At 51.1% G+C, this 14,585-nt stretch overlaps 1 protein-coding gene across 3 annotated transcripts in view; it reads right to left on the reverse strand.

Moving 5' to 3' along the window:
* Positions 1-4,436: 4,436 nt before the first annotated feature.
* The window catches only part of LSAMP (limbic system associated membrane protein), a 1,030,544-nt gene continuing 1,020,395 nt past the window's right edge, over positions 4,437-14,585 (reverse strand). For all 3 annotated transcript variants that reach the window (XM_074808466.1, XM_074808475.1, XM_074808457.1), the window contains one exon: positions 4,437-12,039. In XM_074808466.1, coding sequence (XP_074664567.1) covers positions 11,942-12,039 — 98 coding nt within the window. In that variant the 3' untranslated portion in view covers positions 4,437-11,941. The remainder of the gene's footprint in view (positions 12,040-14,585) is intronic.

Here is a 14,585-nt window from a genome sequence, read left to right on the forward strand (position 1 = left end):
CTCTTTGTGTGCTGCCTGCTGGATGGCAGTGGAAGTGCCAAACAGCCAGGTGGAGGCAGGGCTCCCACCATCAGCCTTGAAGAGGACCTCCTGCCTCTCTGCTGGGATCCCTGGTGATTCCTCTGCCCCTGCATGACACTGAGAGAACAAGGGTTTGGAGATGGCATACAGCTGGGTGGGAGGCAATGGGGGAAGCTGTGTTGGAGTCAGAGTTTCTCCCCGTGGCCATTTTGGTTTGCTCACGTGCCACGTGTTCACTTGCCCAGGGAATGGGGAGGGATGAGTTGCAAGAAGTACCCCTGCAAACTCTTTGGTGCAAGATCCTTGCTTTCTGCGCTGCCATATCCCTCGGTCTGAAAGCAAAATAACTTCTCTCATAATGGCATGTCTCTTTTGATCTTGACTTTGCCACTTGCCTGCAGTGGGGATTAGGCCATTATTCCCCATGAAAATTTCAATGCTAGACAAAGTGAGTGGCTTCAGTGTTGGGAGGGGAACCCAACAGATCAACAGGGCAAAAATAAAACCCGACTCAATTCAGGTATCTACAGGAAACAAGCCTGCACGACTATTAGAGCTACATGTGATCACGTGGGGCTGGAAGCCAGGTGCACTGTGAGGGCCCGAAGCTCTGCTGGGTTCTCACACTTGTGTCAAGAGCCTTGTGCATCCCCACCAACCCTCTGTCTGGGTGGCATCCTTAAGGGGCTCAGGCCCTGGAGTGATTTCTCCAGCTGGAAGGACTGGGTTGCAAAGTGGGTTGCAAGTTAAAGAAACAGTCTTGGAGGCTGGGTTTCAGGAGATGGAAAACCCAGATCCATGCAGTGAGCTGGCAGAAGAAGGTAGGACCGTCCACTTCTACCAATGCCTTCCACAAACTCTGCCATTGCTCGTACTGCAGCCTGTCACCACGGGCATCAGGAGACTGCAGCCCTCAAGCCCCAGGCACAGAGTTGGATAAAAAAAATCAGCACGCAAGGAAAGGGCAACAGCAGATCAATGCAGAGGTGTGATTTCCAAACCAAGCCTAAAGGGTGCCTTGCTGCCCTCCAGCCCGGTAATAATTTTGGAGCATCTCTCATCTGGCAGAGAAGCATTATTCCTGTTCAGTGTTTTGCATTTTAGTCATAATATTTCAAAAACCCTAAAATCAGATTTGTTACCAAGGTTATTGAAATGTATGACCACTGTATTCTACATTCCAGTTAGCACCTTCCTCTCTGTGAAAAATGGTTCATTCTTCTAGCTTTCTGGTCATTGCACCATTTTTAAGCTAAACTGGAAAGGCAGCACTTCTGAAGAGGAAGTAGTAAATATTCTACAAAGCGTATGCTATGAAACTATTAATCAGCAGAAAGCACCGTGTAAAGCTCATACTCTCCAGCGTGTTCCCAAGTTTTCACAGATACCACACCTGCCATGTCTGTACAGAGTTTGTAACACGGACGACAGACCAGTAACAAGGTGTTAGGTACCGGTATCTCTCTGGAAGCAAGTCACTGCAATTTCCAGCTCTCATAGGTATCCCATGTCACAGTCACTCAAAGATGCCCCCCATGCTTCTGGGATGCTTGGGTCTGGATTTTGTGATAAGTTGTGACATTTGCACCCTGAGTTATAACCCAGCCTGAAGTGTCACATTTTGAGAAATCTTATTTCACATCCCAAGCATCAAAATATGGTGTCTCTAAGACAAATACGCTGCCTTGGGATTCCAGCTGCTGATGGGCACAAGTGACAAGTCCTGTCAATCTTAATAGTGCCAACCAGCGCACAGTTGTGGCAAATCTAATCAGGTGTTTTATCCATCACAGTTTATCTCTCCAAACCCAGCTCTTTTCCCATCCTGACAGTGCTTGCTTTGCATAACAAAAGCCAGTCTTGGCTGAATTGCAAGGTATTTTTATGGGCGCACATTTTCCTGTGGCCTTTGAGCACCATAACCCTTAAACTCATTTCCAGTTGCAATGTAGCCATGTTTGAACATAGTTCTCCAGTGAGGAAAGATGAAGAACACAGTCCCTGGAACATCTCATCACTTTCCTTACTCTTCTGGAAGTTTTGAGTTACGGTAAGCGCCAAGAATTTAGATCCTCATTTACCGGTAGCTCTGCATCACTAATAATTTCCTATGTACCTTTTCCAGTGAGAATGGGGTACATGTAATAACTGCTGTTACAGACACAGAAAGCTCTTTGTGGTAGTAAACGCAGCAATTAATGCTAATGAGTCTGCTGTTAGCAAGTAATACTATTGGTGTTATGCTCACGCCTCACCAAATGCAAAGCTTCAGTTTGTTAAGCAGATGCCAGTGTTAACAGCCAAATTTTCTTCCCATGGATAAGTTAGTGTTAGTTAAATGTACCATTAAAAACAACCATTTAAAATGTTAATGAAAAGAGAGGTTGTTCTTCCCAGGGTTTTTCTTGTCTTCTTTTTAGTCGCTGCTTTAAGGTGGTGGAGGTGAAAAGGCACAGACAGCTTTTCCAGGTGTGTTCAGAGCAGACATGGAGGTGGAGCCCCCGTAGCGCTGGTGACATCCATGTACAGCACCAGAAATGTGGCTTGTTTCCACCTCAGCAATTGGCTGATAAAGCTCAGTACCGACCTTCGTACCCATACAGCACACTGATACCCCAGCCCGGGGCTCCCCCCACCAGCTCTGCCTGTGGCCCCCCCTGACCCCGCAAGCCCCCGGCTCTCCCAGCGCCACAGAAGAGGATGACAGCGATGGAGGAGGGTTCATAATCCATCGCTTCTTCTCGGTGTCGAATAGCAAAGGTGTGGCAAGCGCTAGCCACGTTCATGTTCACAGTCCTGCTTACGCCTAGTGCTTGCTGACATACCTCTGCCTAGCGTGCTGTTTGTGCTGAGCTTCTGACAGCAGGTTTTATTTAGTTTCATGCATTTTAAGAAACAAGTCTGTACTCTAGAGAAAACCAGGTTTTCCTTGTACTATGTGTTATGTTTCAGAAACAAAATTAGATAAAACTTTTCATAGAATATACCCCTGTTTTGTACATAGATCTCAAGTGTGTGCCCCAGAGAACTGTAAACAGGCAGTAGAGGAGAAGGTGGAAGGTGAAACAGAGCCAGTGAAGATGGCTGGGCAGACCAAAATAAGAAGTTTTTTCATGTCCCAGCAGCGTGGGAGGATGAGACCACCTTGGTCTGGGAGCTGCAGCCAGGCTCTCCCATGGTGCGAGCTGAGCCTGGCTGTGTGCAGCCTCGTGCCAGCACTGGGGCTGCCTTTCCCCAGGAGCAGGAACATGCTGCTCCATCCCGCCCTGGAACTGCATCCCTGGGCTGCCCCAGCCCGGCCGCACAGCCGGGGCCTGGATCCCATTTAGTTGAGTCCCCAGGGCCCACCAGGAAATACAGGTTCTCCTACCAGGACAAGGAAGGTGCTGCAAGGCCGTGACATCCAGATGGCACTTAAGTGCTGGACTGATCCCACCACTGGAGTGATTTGGCTGCAGATGTCCTGGGCTCTCCATCCCCCTCACTTACCATGCTGAGATAACCCAGGTGCTGCTTTCTCCTTTCACCAGACTCCCTGGATCCCACTTCTTCGTTTCTTCACCCCTTTGGCTGTGTTTTCTTGAAAATATGCCCCAGCTTCTCTGCTGCCCCCTCCCTTCTGCTCTCTTTCTTCTAACCTACCCTTTCCATGCCTGCTTGTGCCCATGGTACAAGGGCCCCTCTCCCCCTTGTCCTGGCTGCCTTTGCTCCAAGCTGCCGGACCTCTCCATTCCCTTGTCTTCCCTCTCCCTCCTTGACATAAAACCTGGCTTCTCCGGTGCTGTGTCCTGCTCTATCTTCTTGGCCAGCATTTCCTGACGCCTTCCTCACTGGCCTCCTTCTCCTGTGTCTCCACCATTGTGTTCTGCCTTTTGGTGCTCCTTTTCTGTGCCCTCCTGTGCTGCTCAGCCTCAGCTGATCCCTTCCATCTGCTTCCTTGCTCTTCCCTTCTTGGGACTGCAACCCTGAACCCGACCTGTACCCGCGCACACACACAGCTATGCTATTTAATTTTAAAAAAGTGATTATTTGCAAGACCTGAAGGCAAGCACTGGCTTCAGGGCTGGGCACTGCAGTTTCACTCGTGCCACCCAGCTGCAGACAGCCTCTGCACCCCTCCTCTCCTTGTGGCAGCCCCAATTCACACCTTTTTACAGCCAGCCTGCTCCCTTCACCCCCAGGCACTGCACCCCAGGGGCCAGTCGCTAGGGGGGACCCAGCACCCTCAGCCCCAAGCCACTTGCCCCTGCCCTGCTTGCAGCCTTGCACCACCTTGCCCCACAAAGGGAGGGGAGGGAAGGGGCGGCCTGGCCCGCGTCCCCTGAGTGGGCTGGGAAGTCAGCACTAGACACCATCAGAGAGGAGGCAAGCCAGGGCATGCAAGGAAGGGAGGGAAAATGAAGAAACATTACCTCTTTTTCACGTTTATTTAATTTTTGTATTTTTTTGTATTTTTTTAAGATCACAGAAGAGCAGAGCATTCATACATGTAAAGAAACAGAAACGAGATAACAGAAGTTAAATACATTGAGAAAAGAAAAAATAAAAAGCTTCCTTTTTTTTTTTTTTCCATCACTGGGTTTTGTTCATTCATTTGTTGGGTTCTTTTGTTTTTTTCGATTGGTTGTTTTACACACACACTTGCGCTTTTAAAATTTTCTTTCACAGAGCTAGTTCCAAAAACAAACCAATGGCAAAAAATAAAATGGCCGTTTTCTCGTTTCGTTAAAGAGAAGTTCAGCTCATGTCTACAGTGCTGGGGAAAAATATATATAAAGATATAGATATATATATATATTTATATGTATATAACACTGTTAATGAGGAGAGTTCTAACCACCCCACCGTGTAGCAAGAAGAAGGGACTGGCCTTCATTCTCAAGGTCTAGAGGATGAAACTTGGCTCCAGCTGGGAAAGTTGAAAGATTTTGGGAGGTGACGGTGGCACCGCGGAGGCAGGTTCGCGTTCTTTGCCCCCTCCTCCCTTTCCTGGCACACACGTGTGCTCCTGCACGCATGGGCGCAGGCACACGCGTGCTTTCTCCTGGTCTCCTCGGGAGGTCACCACGTCGCTGGGCGGGCAGGCAGAGCCGTCGCCGGGAGCGAGCGGAGGAGCACGTGTCTGGCTGCGTGTGTGACGGAGGGCGTGGGAAAGGAGAGCGCCTGTGTGGTAGCCACGAGGACTACTGTAGCATGTGTGCGGTAGCGGTCGCGGGGGTGTGCGTCTGTGCCTGTGCGTGGCCGAAATGAGGAGCAAACGTCATAATTTTGGAGAAGGACAGCCCCAGTTGGGAGGTGCTCTCCTCACTGGCTGGCTCCTAGGTGGTCTTGCTCCTCGTCTCCATCCGTGGCCCACATGTTATGTACAGAAACATCCACACACCTGTTCCTGAGGCAGGGCTGGAGCCACTGCGGTCTCACTCTGTGGCTCACCGAGGCTGGTTGTCGCAGTGTGGTGTGCACGCCCTGGGGCGGGGAGCGCCCGATATATCAGGAGTACAGGCAGGGAAGGAAGGTCCTGCCCTACCTGGGAATGGCCCTTTTTGGATGTGATCTCTGCCCCTTCCCCAGCTGTGCTGCCCAAGAAGCCCTGCTGTGCATGCAGCACCCGCTGCCCGTGCTGCAGCCATCTCCTCCTGACTTGCACTGCCCCTTCCTCTTCTGCTGCCTGGGTGCTTCTACAAGGCTTGCAGCAGAGGCTGAGCTGCTGTGGCACCACCTAACCTGAGCCTGCACCAAGTGAAGGACCCTTTGCTTGCCACCTGCCTGGGCTAATTAGGAGAGCTGCTCCTCTTTCCCAAGCCCTGCCTTGTCTGGTCTCCTTGCCTCACACACATCACCCCAAGCCACAGAGATACAGAGGACCATACCAACATATCCTCACCAAGCTGACTTCTGCTTTCCTGTTACAGTGAGTTAATCAACAAGCAAACACCACATATTGCCCAAATGGGAGCCAACCGTCAAGTAAAATTTGGGGGGGCTGTAGGAGCTGCCTGAACATCGTTCTAGCAAGTTACAAGAAGGAAAAGAGAAAGAGGTTTTAATGGTGTGACACAGCTCTTTAGTCAGCAGGAGTCATGCAGTTAAAAAAAAAAAATTCTCTGGGCATCCCACTGGAAATGAAACCGCTCTAAGATTAGCGTTGAGAGGCCACGGTCTCCTCGCTGGTGAATCTGGGTGTTCTGCGCATGGACGATGGACAACACTCATCCCTACTCTTTTCCACTGGCATCACATCTTGGAAATCACCATCCACTTTTTCCATCACTTCCCTGCCTGAGGTTCTGCTCCTTCCATGGGACAGTTTGCTCCCAGCATCCCTAACTCAAGAAGTTTTGTGTACTTGAGTCAGAGTAGCAGTAAGATTGTGCACCATCAGAAAAGAGAGAGAGAACTGCTCACCCCGCTAGTATCTCCTCTGTAGGACTGTCTTGGTCAGCCGTCCTTGGTGTCAGTTGCTACATCACATCAAGCACCATGATGATTTGGGCTGTGGGTCAGTGTGCTTGGAGGAGAGGACGCAGAGGTGTGAGAGGGGTTGGGAGGAGAACAGCTGTTTCCCTGTGCCCATAGACTCCCCTAAAGCATTGCACAAAGATTGAGCTGAAAAATCACCTGGTGGCGGGGCTGTGAGGGACTGTAAAGTAGCTCTTCCGACTTCCCGATCCTCTTCTCCAAACGCTCTTGAATCATCAGGACTTGCTGTTGCTCCCCCAAATTCTTTCCAGATGTGCAGCCTTCACTCAGCCTGGAGACCATGTGGCTATTGATGGTGACTTTGCCCACGCTGTGAGTTTGGACTTTCAAAATGGGGGTTGCTCATACAGGTGGCTTGGGGGCATGGTCTGGATGCACCTGGAGCTAAGAAGAGCTGGTGGGGCTTGGATATACTTTGACCAAAAGTGGGGCAAGCAGCAGTACACGAGAGATCTGCCCAAGTGGTGAACAGTCAGTGGCGTGAGAAAGGTGTGCAGACAAAGACTAACTCTCGACACAATGTATGTCACCAATGAAATCTTCATGAATGGCACGTTAACATGCACTTGGTGCTAGCATGGGGCGACACAACTTCACTGGTGAAGAAAGTGGGAAGAGGGGAGGAGGGGAGTGCATCACTGAGCAACATACCCGCAAGCTGCGGGGCTGCAAACAAACAAAAATGAACACAACTGCCAAAGATACAGGTGTCGGCTGGAGCGTCCCACGTCGCCCTTCCCAGCCGTTCAGAGACAGGCATCTGCTTCGTTTTCCATCTGACCAGACACACGCTCCAAGCAACATGCTACAGTCATGCATGGAGTTCATGTGGCTCGGGGTGGCCGCATTTCCCCTGTCCAGTTCCTTTCAGAAAGACTTGCCTTCACCCCTCCTCTCCGTCATCTGAAAAGGGTTAGAAATCTGCTAGCAAGTATGGGGCCATATATTAAATCTAAGTCTTTGTTCCTCTGCTTGGACATTACCAGACATCTCAAGTAACTCTTGTAATATTTACAAACCAGTAGAAGAAATACAATTTTTTTCTTTTTTTTTTTTCCATTTTGTTCGTTTCTTTTTATAACACTAAATGTTAAATTGCCATCAATCAAACACAATTACACTAACAAGCTCAAGGAACTGGTGTCCCATTCCAAACTCCCGTCTCCCCCAGTCCCCAACCAGCTGAGAGGCAGCAGGAAGCAAGAGCGCAGCTTTTCAGGAGGGGATGGGGAAGACAGCAACATGAATGTGGAGTAGAGGCGAGGAGGAGAAACAGCTTCAGAGAAAAGGGCCTGAGAGATAAAAAACACCCTTTACAACATCTCTGTCAAAGGGTAGAGGGGAGAAAGAGAACGGGGAAAAGCGTTTGACCTTGCCTGTGTTTCCTGGGTTCACCTGGGCTCTCCTCTCAACAGAGGCTTTGAGCGATGCCTGCTCAAGTTCATGAGAAACAGGGGGGATGTTCACAGCATCCTACGACGCACGCGGCAGCTCGCAGGATTAGCTCCTCGGAGTAAATCAAGCTCCAGCCTACCCATGACTCTCCCAGCCCTGCTAGGAACAGACATTGCCAGGAGTGGGGCTCCCAGCTGTGCTGCAGGTAACAGGCATACTTGGTATTTGTGGCTTTTCTCAGACAGGTCTGCAAATAACAGGCTTTAACCCTGTTTCACAGCCATGTGACAGAGGCACAGATCTGCCCAGGTCGTGCAGGCAAGACCAGATCCCAGCACCGGGGTTATGGCTGTTTCCCTCAGCTCATAGGCAGATGGCTTAAAAAAACCAAGTGTCCTGTTTTTAGTAATATATTTCCCTTCAACCATAAGCCTCTGGTGCCTTGACATCTAAAAAATATCCCCTCAAAACTCCTTCAAACCAAAAAAGATGTGAGACGAGGTGCCGGGACTTGTGACCACCACCACCACCACCACACCATAGAGCTCTGATATGTGTGAACCCAGTGCCTAGGAGCGACCCCACAGCGACAAAAACACATGCAGAGGACAACACATGGGACAGACCTTACAATAACAGCCAGGTTGACATCAAAGACAAGCCTCACCCTAAAGAAAATGGTGGGCTTGACCCAGCCCTTAGGAACAACCGGTGACAGCAAGTCACTGCAGCTGCTCACCTTCTCACGACAAGACTGTGACAATAAACCCAGGTGTAGATACAGCCTCGAGAACAAGAAACGCCAGCGATGCGGTGTTTTCCCTCGTGCCAATGTGCTGAAGAGGGTGCAGCTCCCAGCCCCAGCTTCTAGGACCAGCATCAGCTCGCAGCTGTACCGGGGGGGTGAGAAGCTCTGTTGCAGCAGAAAATCTGGGGTTGTTAGTGAGACACCAAATGACACGACCATCCCAAGAGGTAGGTATGAGGACTGGGGGTGTCTGACTGCCCTGAAGGATGTAGGGCATTTTTTTCTGGGCCATAGCAGCCCAGGTCTCCAAAGGGGATGCACAAGTCCCTTCAACAACCGCCCTGTCTCGGAAGGGGGGAGCTGTCCTGGATGCCTTGGGTGGATTTCAAGCACCAGTTGCCCAGCTCTCCCCTCTTGCACCTAGGCACAAACACCCCCAAGTATGGGTTTAGGGCCTGGGGGAGCGGGGAGAGCATAATTTACCACCATCCAAATCCACGGCAGAGCTATAGCAAGTCTGCCGTCACCCAGACTTCAGCCTCTCGTGTCTCTCTAGTATTTCCTCGCTCATTCTGGCTGCCTGCAAGGAGCCCCTGCCTGCATGCTTAACTGCCTGCCTGCTGCTGCCTGGAAGAGCTGAGCTCAGCTGAGAGCAGAGGAGGCAGGCGCCGGCAGTGCTGCAGTGCAAGGTGAAAGCGCCATGCTGAACGGCAGTGACAGGCCTTGGCGGAGCGTGTCCCAGCCAGGCAAAGCTGGGAATGGGCTCACAGACAGCAATTCCCACTTTTCTTCCCAGCAGGGGACCATCGGGTGGGTATCCCCTCCCACACACCGCAGGGCTGCAAGCCCAAGCTGTTTCCCCCTTGCCTTCAAGAGCACACGAGCATGGCTGTCAAGGGTGCTGCTACTGCACCAGTTCACAGGGCAAAGACAGAAACGCAAGCTCGCTGGTGCTTGAAAGCTCAGTGGTTGCAAAACACCGTACTGTCATGGGATGGTCACTCGACTTGTGTGGGCTAACTCACGTTCCTTCCTGCACATCCCTCCCCGGCAAAAAAACCAAGTGGCTACCTGATAAACCCTGTGTTTTATCATCTTTGCTGCTGTGGAGGCTAGGGCTTGTGATGGGCCAGGAAACACAGGAGTCTTGTCCCCACTGCCCTTGCCCGCACACACACACTGCAGCCACTGGAGCGTAGGACCGTTGGCTTCCCCTCTCCCACTGCTCGCTCTGGCTCCTGCAGCAGACCTGTTGCTGGTGTGGCAATTTCCAGCCACCACCCAGCATTTTCTTAACCCTGTTTCTCACAGCCCGTTCTCTCCCTCTCCTCACTCCGGAGCCACTGGAGCATCTCCTGTTGGCACCTCTGCATGGGATTCTGCCATGGGAAGGCTGATGGCAAGTGCTAGCCCTCTCCAGCAAGACCAGCACCCTTCAGATGAGAAGACAGAAGAGCAAGGGGAATTGTGCTGCCTACTTCTTTGCTGCACCACTTTAACCTCCTTCTTTACAAGTCCAGGATTTGGGACCCGACATTTGTTTTTCTTCTTACATTCACAGGTCCTGGACATTTTCTGACCCAATTTGTTTCAAATGTGGAATCTGCAAAGTGAGCTTTGCAGTATCGGTGGTGTTAGAATACACACACGTGCGCACACTCACACGCTTACACTCACCCTTACATAGCGTACGTTTCCTTTTATAACAGGGAGGACAGTAAGAACAACAACAAAAAAGGGTATTGGCTCTATTTTTGCATGACTACCAAAATGGTTAGGAATGACCAGATTGTGGTTTTTTCACACTGAGGCGCTGTTCCTACGCAAGCACTATATCTACAGGCATGGCTGCTCGGTGATGTCCAAGGTCTCATCCCTCGCATCCCACCGGCCCAGCCTCCTGTCCCCAGGAGGAGCAGGCGGCTGCACTCTCCACTCTGTCGTGCTGCAGGCCAGTCCCGGTTTCTTCTGCTTCTTTGGACAAATGCACACGTGTGCACACCCCCATGCGCGTGTGCAAGCACTCATGCGGAGCAGGGGCTGCTATGCTGGTACTTGAAGGCTGAGACGGATTGCAGGTGGGAGAGAAAAAAAGGCTAAACACGGGTGCAGACTGACTCTTGCAAGCAAGGTGGCCAGGAGTCAAAAAGCCAGGACGCCGGAGAGGGGACACCATGGGAACCTGTGTTGCAGCTGCCCCTCTCTCCTCGCCCCTCTTCTCTGCCTGAGTGATCTCTCAGCATCTTGTCTCACACTTACAAGGCAGGACATTATCTACAGCAGGATGAGCATATGTACACATGGACTGTTCCTTTTGCATGCTTTGAGAGAGCGAGAGAAAGAGAGAAAGAGAGAGAAGGTGGAGCGAGAGCTGACATACACGCATGCACGCACGCACACAGGCATACACGGGAGAAAGAGAAAGACACCTGGTCTGAGGGGTGACACCTGAATTGAGGGGGGAGAGGAAGAGGATTAAAAGAAAAGAAAATGTTTTCATTAGAGTTGACACTGCTTTAGTTCAGGCCAGCGAGCACGATGTTGCATGAAGGAGGGGACAGGAAAGAAGGTGTTCAGCAAGGGCTGGGTGCACAGGGGCGCAGGGTGAAGTGAAGAGAGGAAGGGGTTCTTCACAGGACACCAGTGTGCAGAGAGCTTCAGGTGACTTGCTCTGGTTTGTGGCTTTTTTTTTTTCTTTTTCTTTTTTTTTTTTTTTGCTTTCAAAAGTATGAACTGGCTGAGCATTGGCTCACAAAAATGACCCAGGGCATCCAAAAAGTTAAGTGGCTACAGACATCGAAGCAAAGACCTCTTTCTGCAAAAGAAAGAAAGAGGAGGAAGGAAGGAAGGTGAGGGAGTATGGAAAAGAGGAAGGAGGAGAGAAAAGAAAAGGGATCTTCTGTTCGATTGGCTTTGCATGTTTTGTTGGATTGTTTACATTGCAGCATCCTCCAGCGACACGATCCTTGCTGGTGCCCCATTCTCTTCCTCACTTTGTGTTGCCTCCTAGACGGTCGGTGACTTGACAGGCGGCTTGTCAGGTTTCAGATTAAATGTTGCTGAGTCTTCTTTGCTGTAATTTTTCCTCTCCCCCCTCTTCACTCCTGAACACACAAAAGTTGTGAAAGAAACAGTCCTCTCTCTCTCTCTCCCCCCCTCTCTTTTTTCTCTCTCCCCTCTCTTCGCTCTGTCTCCTGTATAACGCGTTTTGTTTTGTGTGTTGTTGTTGTTGTTGTCGTGTTGTTGGGTTTTTTTAATTATTATTATTATTATTATTATTTTTAATTCTGATTTGTATTAACATTTGCTGAGTAGGCAGAGCAGGGACGCTGCCAGCAGCCACAGTGGGACGGCCAAACTCATGGAACCGTTGTCTACTCTCCCTGTGCCGGGTCCTGCAGGGTGCAAGAAGGGAGAGAAAAGAGGACAAGATTACACATGGCTGGGCAAGACAGGGGTAACGCAGGAACGCGGCGCTTCGCTCCCGGGCCGCTCCTGTGGAGGGTGCAGCCACCATCCCGCTTAGGTGAGCCTCCGTCCAGCCCAACTGCCAGCTCCTGCCCACCAGCTCCTCGGCATCCTCCCCTCTCGCCCAACGCTCAGACGGCACGCGGCTCTCCCGAAGCAACACCCAGGCTGGAGAAATGGGGCCTGGAGCAAGCGGGAAGGCTCATCCCCGGCTGCCGACCCCATCCCATCCCTCACCGTGCCTCTGGCTGGGAGCCACAGGCCGCCCAGTGCGGGGGCATGGCTCACACCATCGCACGGCGCATCCCCCCCTCCCTGGCCACCAGCCCCACACCTTCCCTCCCTGACACCTTCCCGGCAGTGGCCCTGCGATGCCAGGGCTCGTTGTAATTCTGCGCGGTGGCCAGTGCCTGTCTGCAACCAGACACCGGCTCCGCAGGGGCTGATTCATCACAGTGGTCCGATCAATAAAACATGGGCCCAACCAGCGGCCGCCTCCTCTCCCAGGGGCTGCGCCGCAATTATTTATTTCTTAATGGGGGTGGAGGAAGGCTTCGGCGTTGTGTTTATGGCCCTGCGAGGGTGCAGGGTGTGCCAGGGAGGTTGATTTTTGTATGAGGGTGGGAAACGAACTTGCAGCCGTGTGTGCGCGCATGCACGGGGGTCTGTCAGAGGGGGCAGGGAGGAGCGCTCTGCCGCAGCAACAAATAATGCAGCCTCGCTCCAGGAATATTAAGTGCTAACACTCCTGACATCTTCTCATTCATCCTCTCATTTATGGGTTCCCTCTTCTGGATGGCTTTAAAGGCAGCGATGCTGTTTTAAATTCACCCTGCAATACCAAGCCTTGGCAGCCTTTTCTTTAGAATGGGGCAGGGAAGGGTACGTGGTTATGGTTTTATAAAATCTCATCGTGTATATGCACACAAAGGTGTACGCATATATTTATATGCATATGTACACACGCGTGTCCATGTACACATAGGTACATGTATAGGTACACACACATGCATATGTACATGTACACATAGACATATATCAGTACGTATACGCAGTGTTTTACACAGAAGGAGCGCAGGAAGATGCTGACGTGTGGAGATGGCGATGAGTATGTTGGGACTGATCCTGCTGTGGAAGAAAGAAGACGTGCTTACTACCAAGAAGAGCTATTTCTAACGGCAGGGGGGAGCCAAAAAAAAAAAAAAAAAAAAAGGGCCCCTGTTAAGGAGAGACCCGTGGGTCCAATGTGCAACTGCTCCCTCTCACAACCTGCAGAGTTTACCAGGTGAAGAGCCCCTCTCTGCGGGGTGGAGCAGGGGTGCCACAGGCTTGCTCAGCAGCACAGTCACTATTAAACTCTAGCTGGTGACTAAAAGGCAGCAAATCCAAGAAGGATGTCCCCAGAGCCCCTGAAATTCTGTAGCACTTTAATTAGTGTGATTTCTTCCTAATGTAGCCCATCACTTACTAGATCAGCTGTTTGTGCCCCAGTTCTATTCTATTAAGTATGTGCTGAATTGTGTGGAAAATTTATATTCCATCTATGGCTTCTTTTTTCAGTTAGTCCCTGCTCCTCTTTCGTGGCTTGTGACAGAAATCCTACAACACTGGTTTTTCACTCCTTGTCTGGGTGACAGGAATTTATTTCCCCCTCTGATCTCAGGAACAAGTTCAGCTGCTACACTTACTTGGCCTATGTTTCAAAGAAAACATCTTTCATGGTCAAATAATTAGGGGGAGGCTGTTTGGGACCATTTGCATCCGATATTGGCAGTGAAGAGGTCCCAAAACATGACTCCTCTGGCCCAAAACATGAGTCTTGTGGCCCTGCAAATAATCAAGAACACACCAGGCAGGGCGCATCGCCCACAAAAAGTTTTCAGCCACCACATTTTTACGATTTGGCTAAAATAACTATTTCTCTAACACATACATGGACATGTATGTAACACATACAGACGTGGCGACCATCCCCCTCCTTGTCACTTTTCTAGGGTGCACCAGCAGTCGGAGCAAAGGCGTGTGTGCCTGCAGAGGCACAGCACAGCAGAGGCAGGGCTGCGTTTGGGGTACTGCTGCCTTAATACGTGAAGAGCACGGCTCGGGGTGTGGGGGATAGAGGGATGGGATGGGATCTCTGGATTTCTGGAGCACATGTCTTATGAGGAGCAGCTGAGGGAACTGGGGGGCTTTAGTCTGGAGAAGAGGAGGCTGAGGGGAGACCTCATGGCCCTCTACAACTCCCTGAAAGGAGGGTGCAGAGAGGGGGGATGAGTCTCTTGAGCCAAGGAACCAGCGCCAGGACAAGAGGGAATGGCCTCAAGCTGCGCCAGGGCAGGGTCAGACTGGCTATGAGGAAGGATTTCTTTGCAGAAGGGGTTGTTGGGCGTTGGAATAGGCTGCCCAGGGCAGGGGGGGAGTCCCCATCCCTGGAGGGATTGAAGAGTCGGGTTGACCCAGCGCTGAGGGATCT

The sequence above is a fragment of the Strix aluco genome, chromosome 2 (assembly GCF_031877795.1).
Source record: "Strix aluco isolate bStrAlu1 chromosome 2, bStrAlu1.hap1, whole genome shotgun sequence".
Classification (NCBI taxonomy): Eukaryota; Metazoa; Chordata; class Aves; order Strigiformes; family Strigidae; genus Strix; species Strix aluco.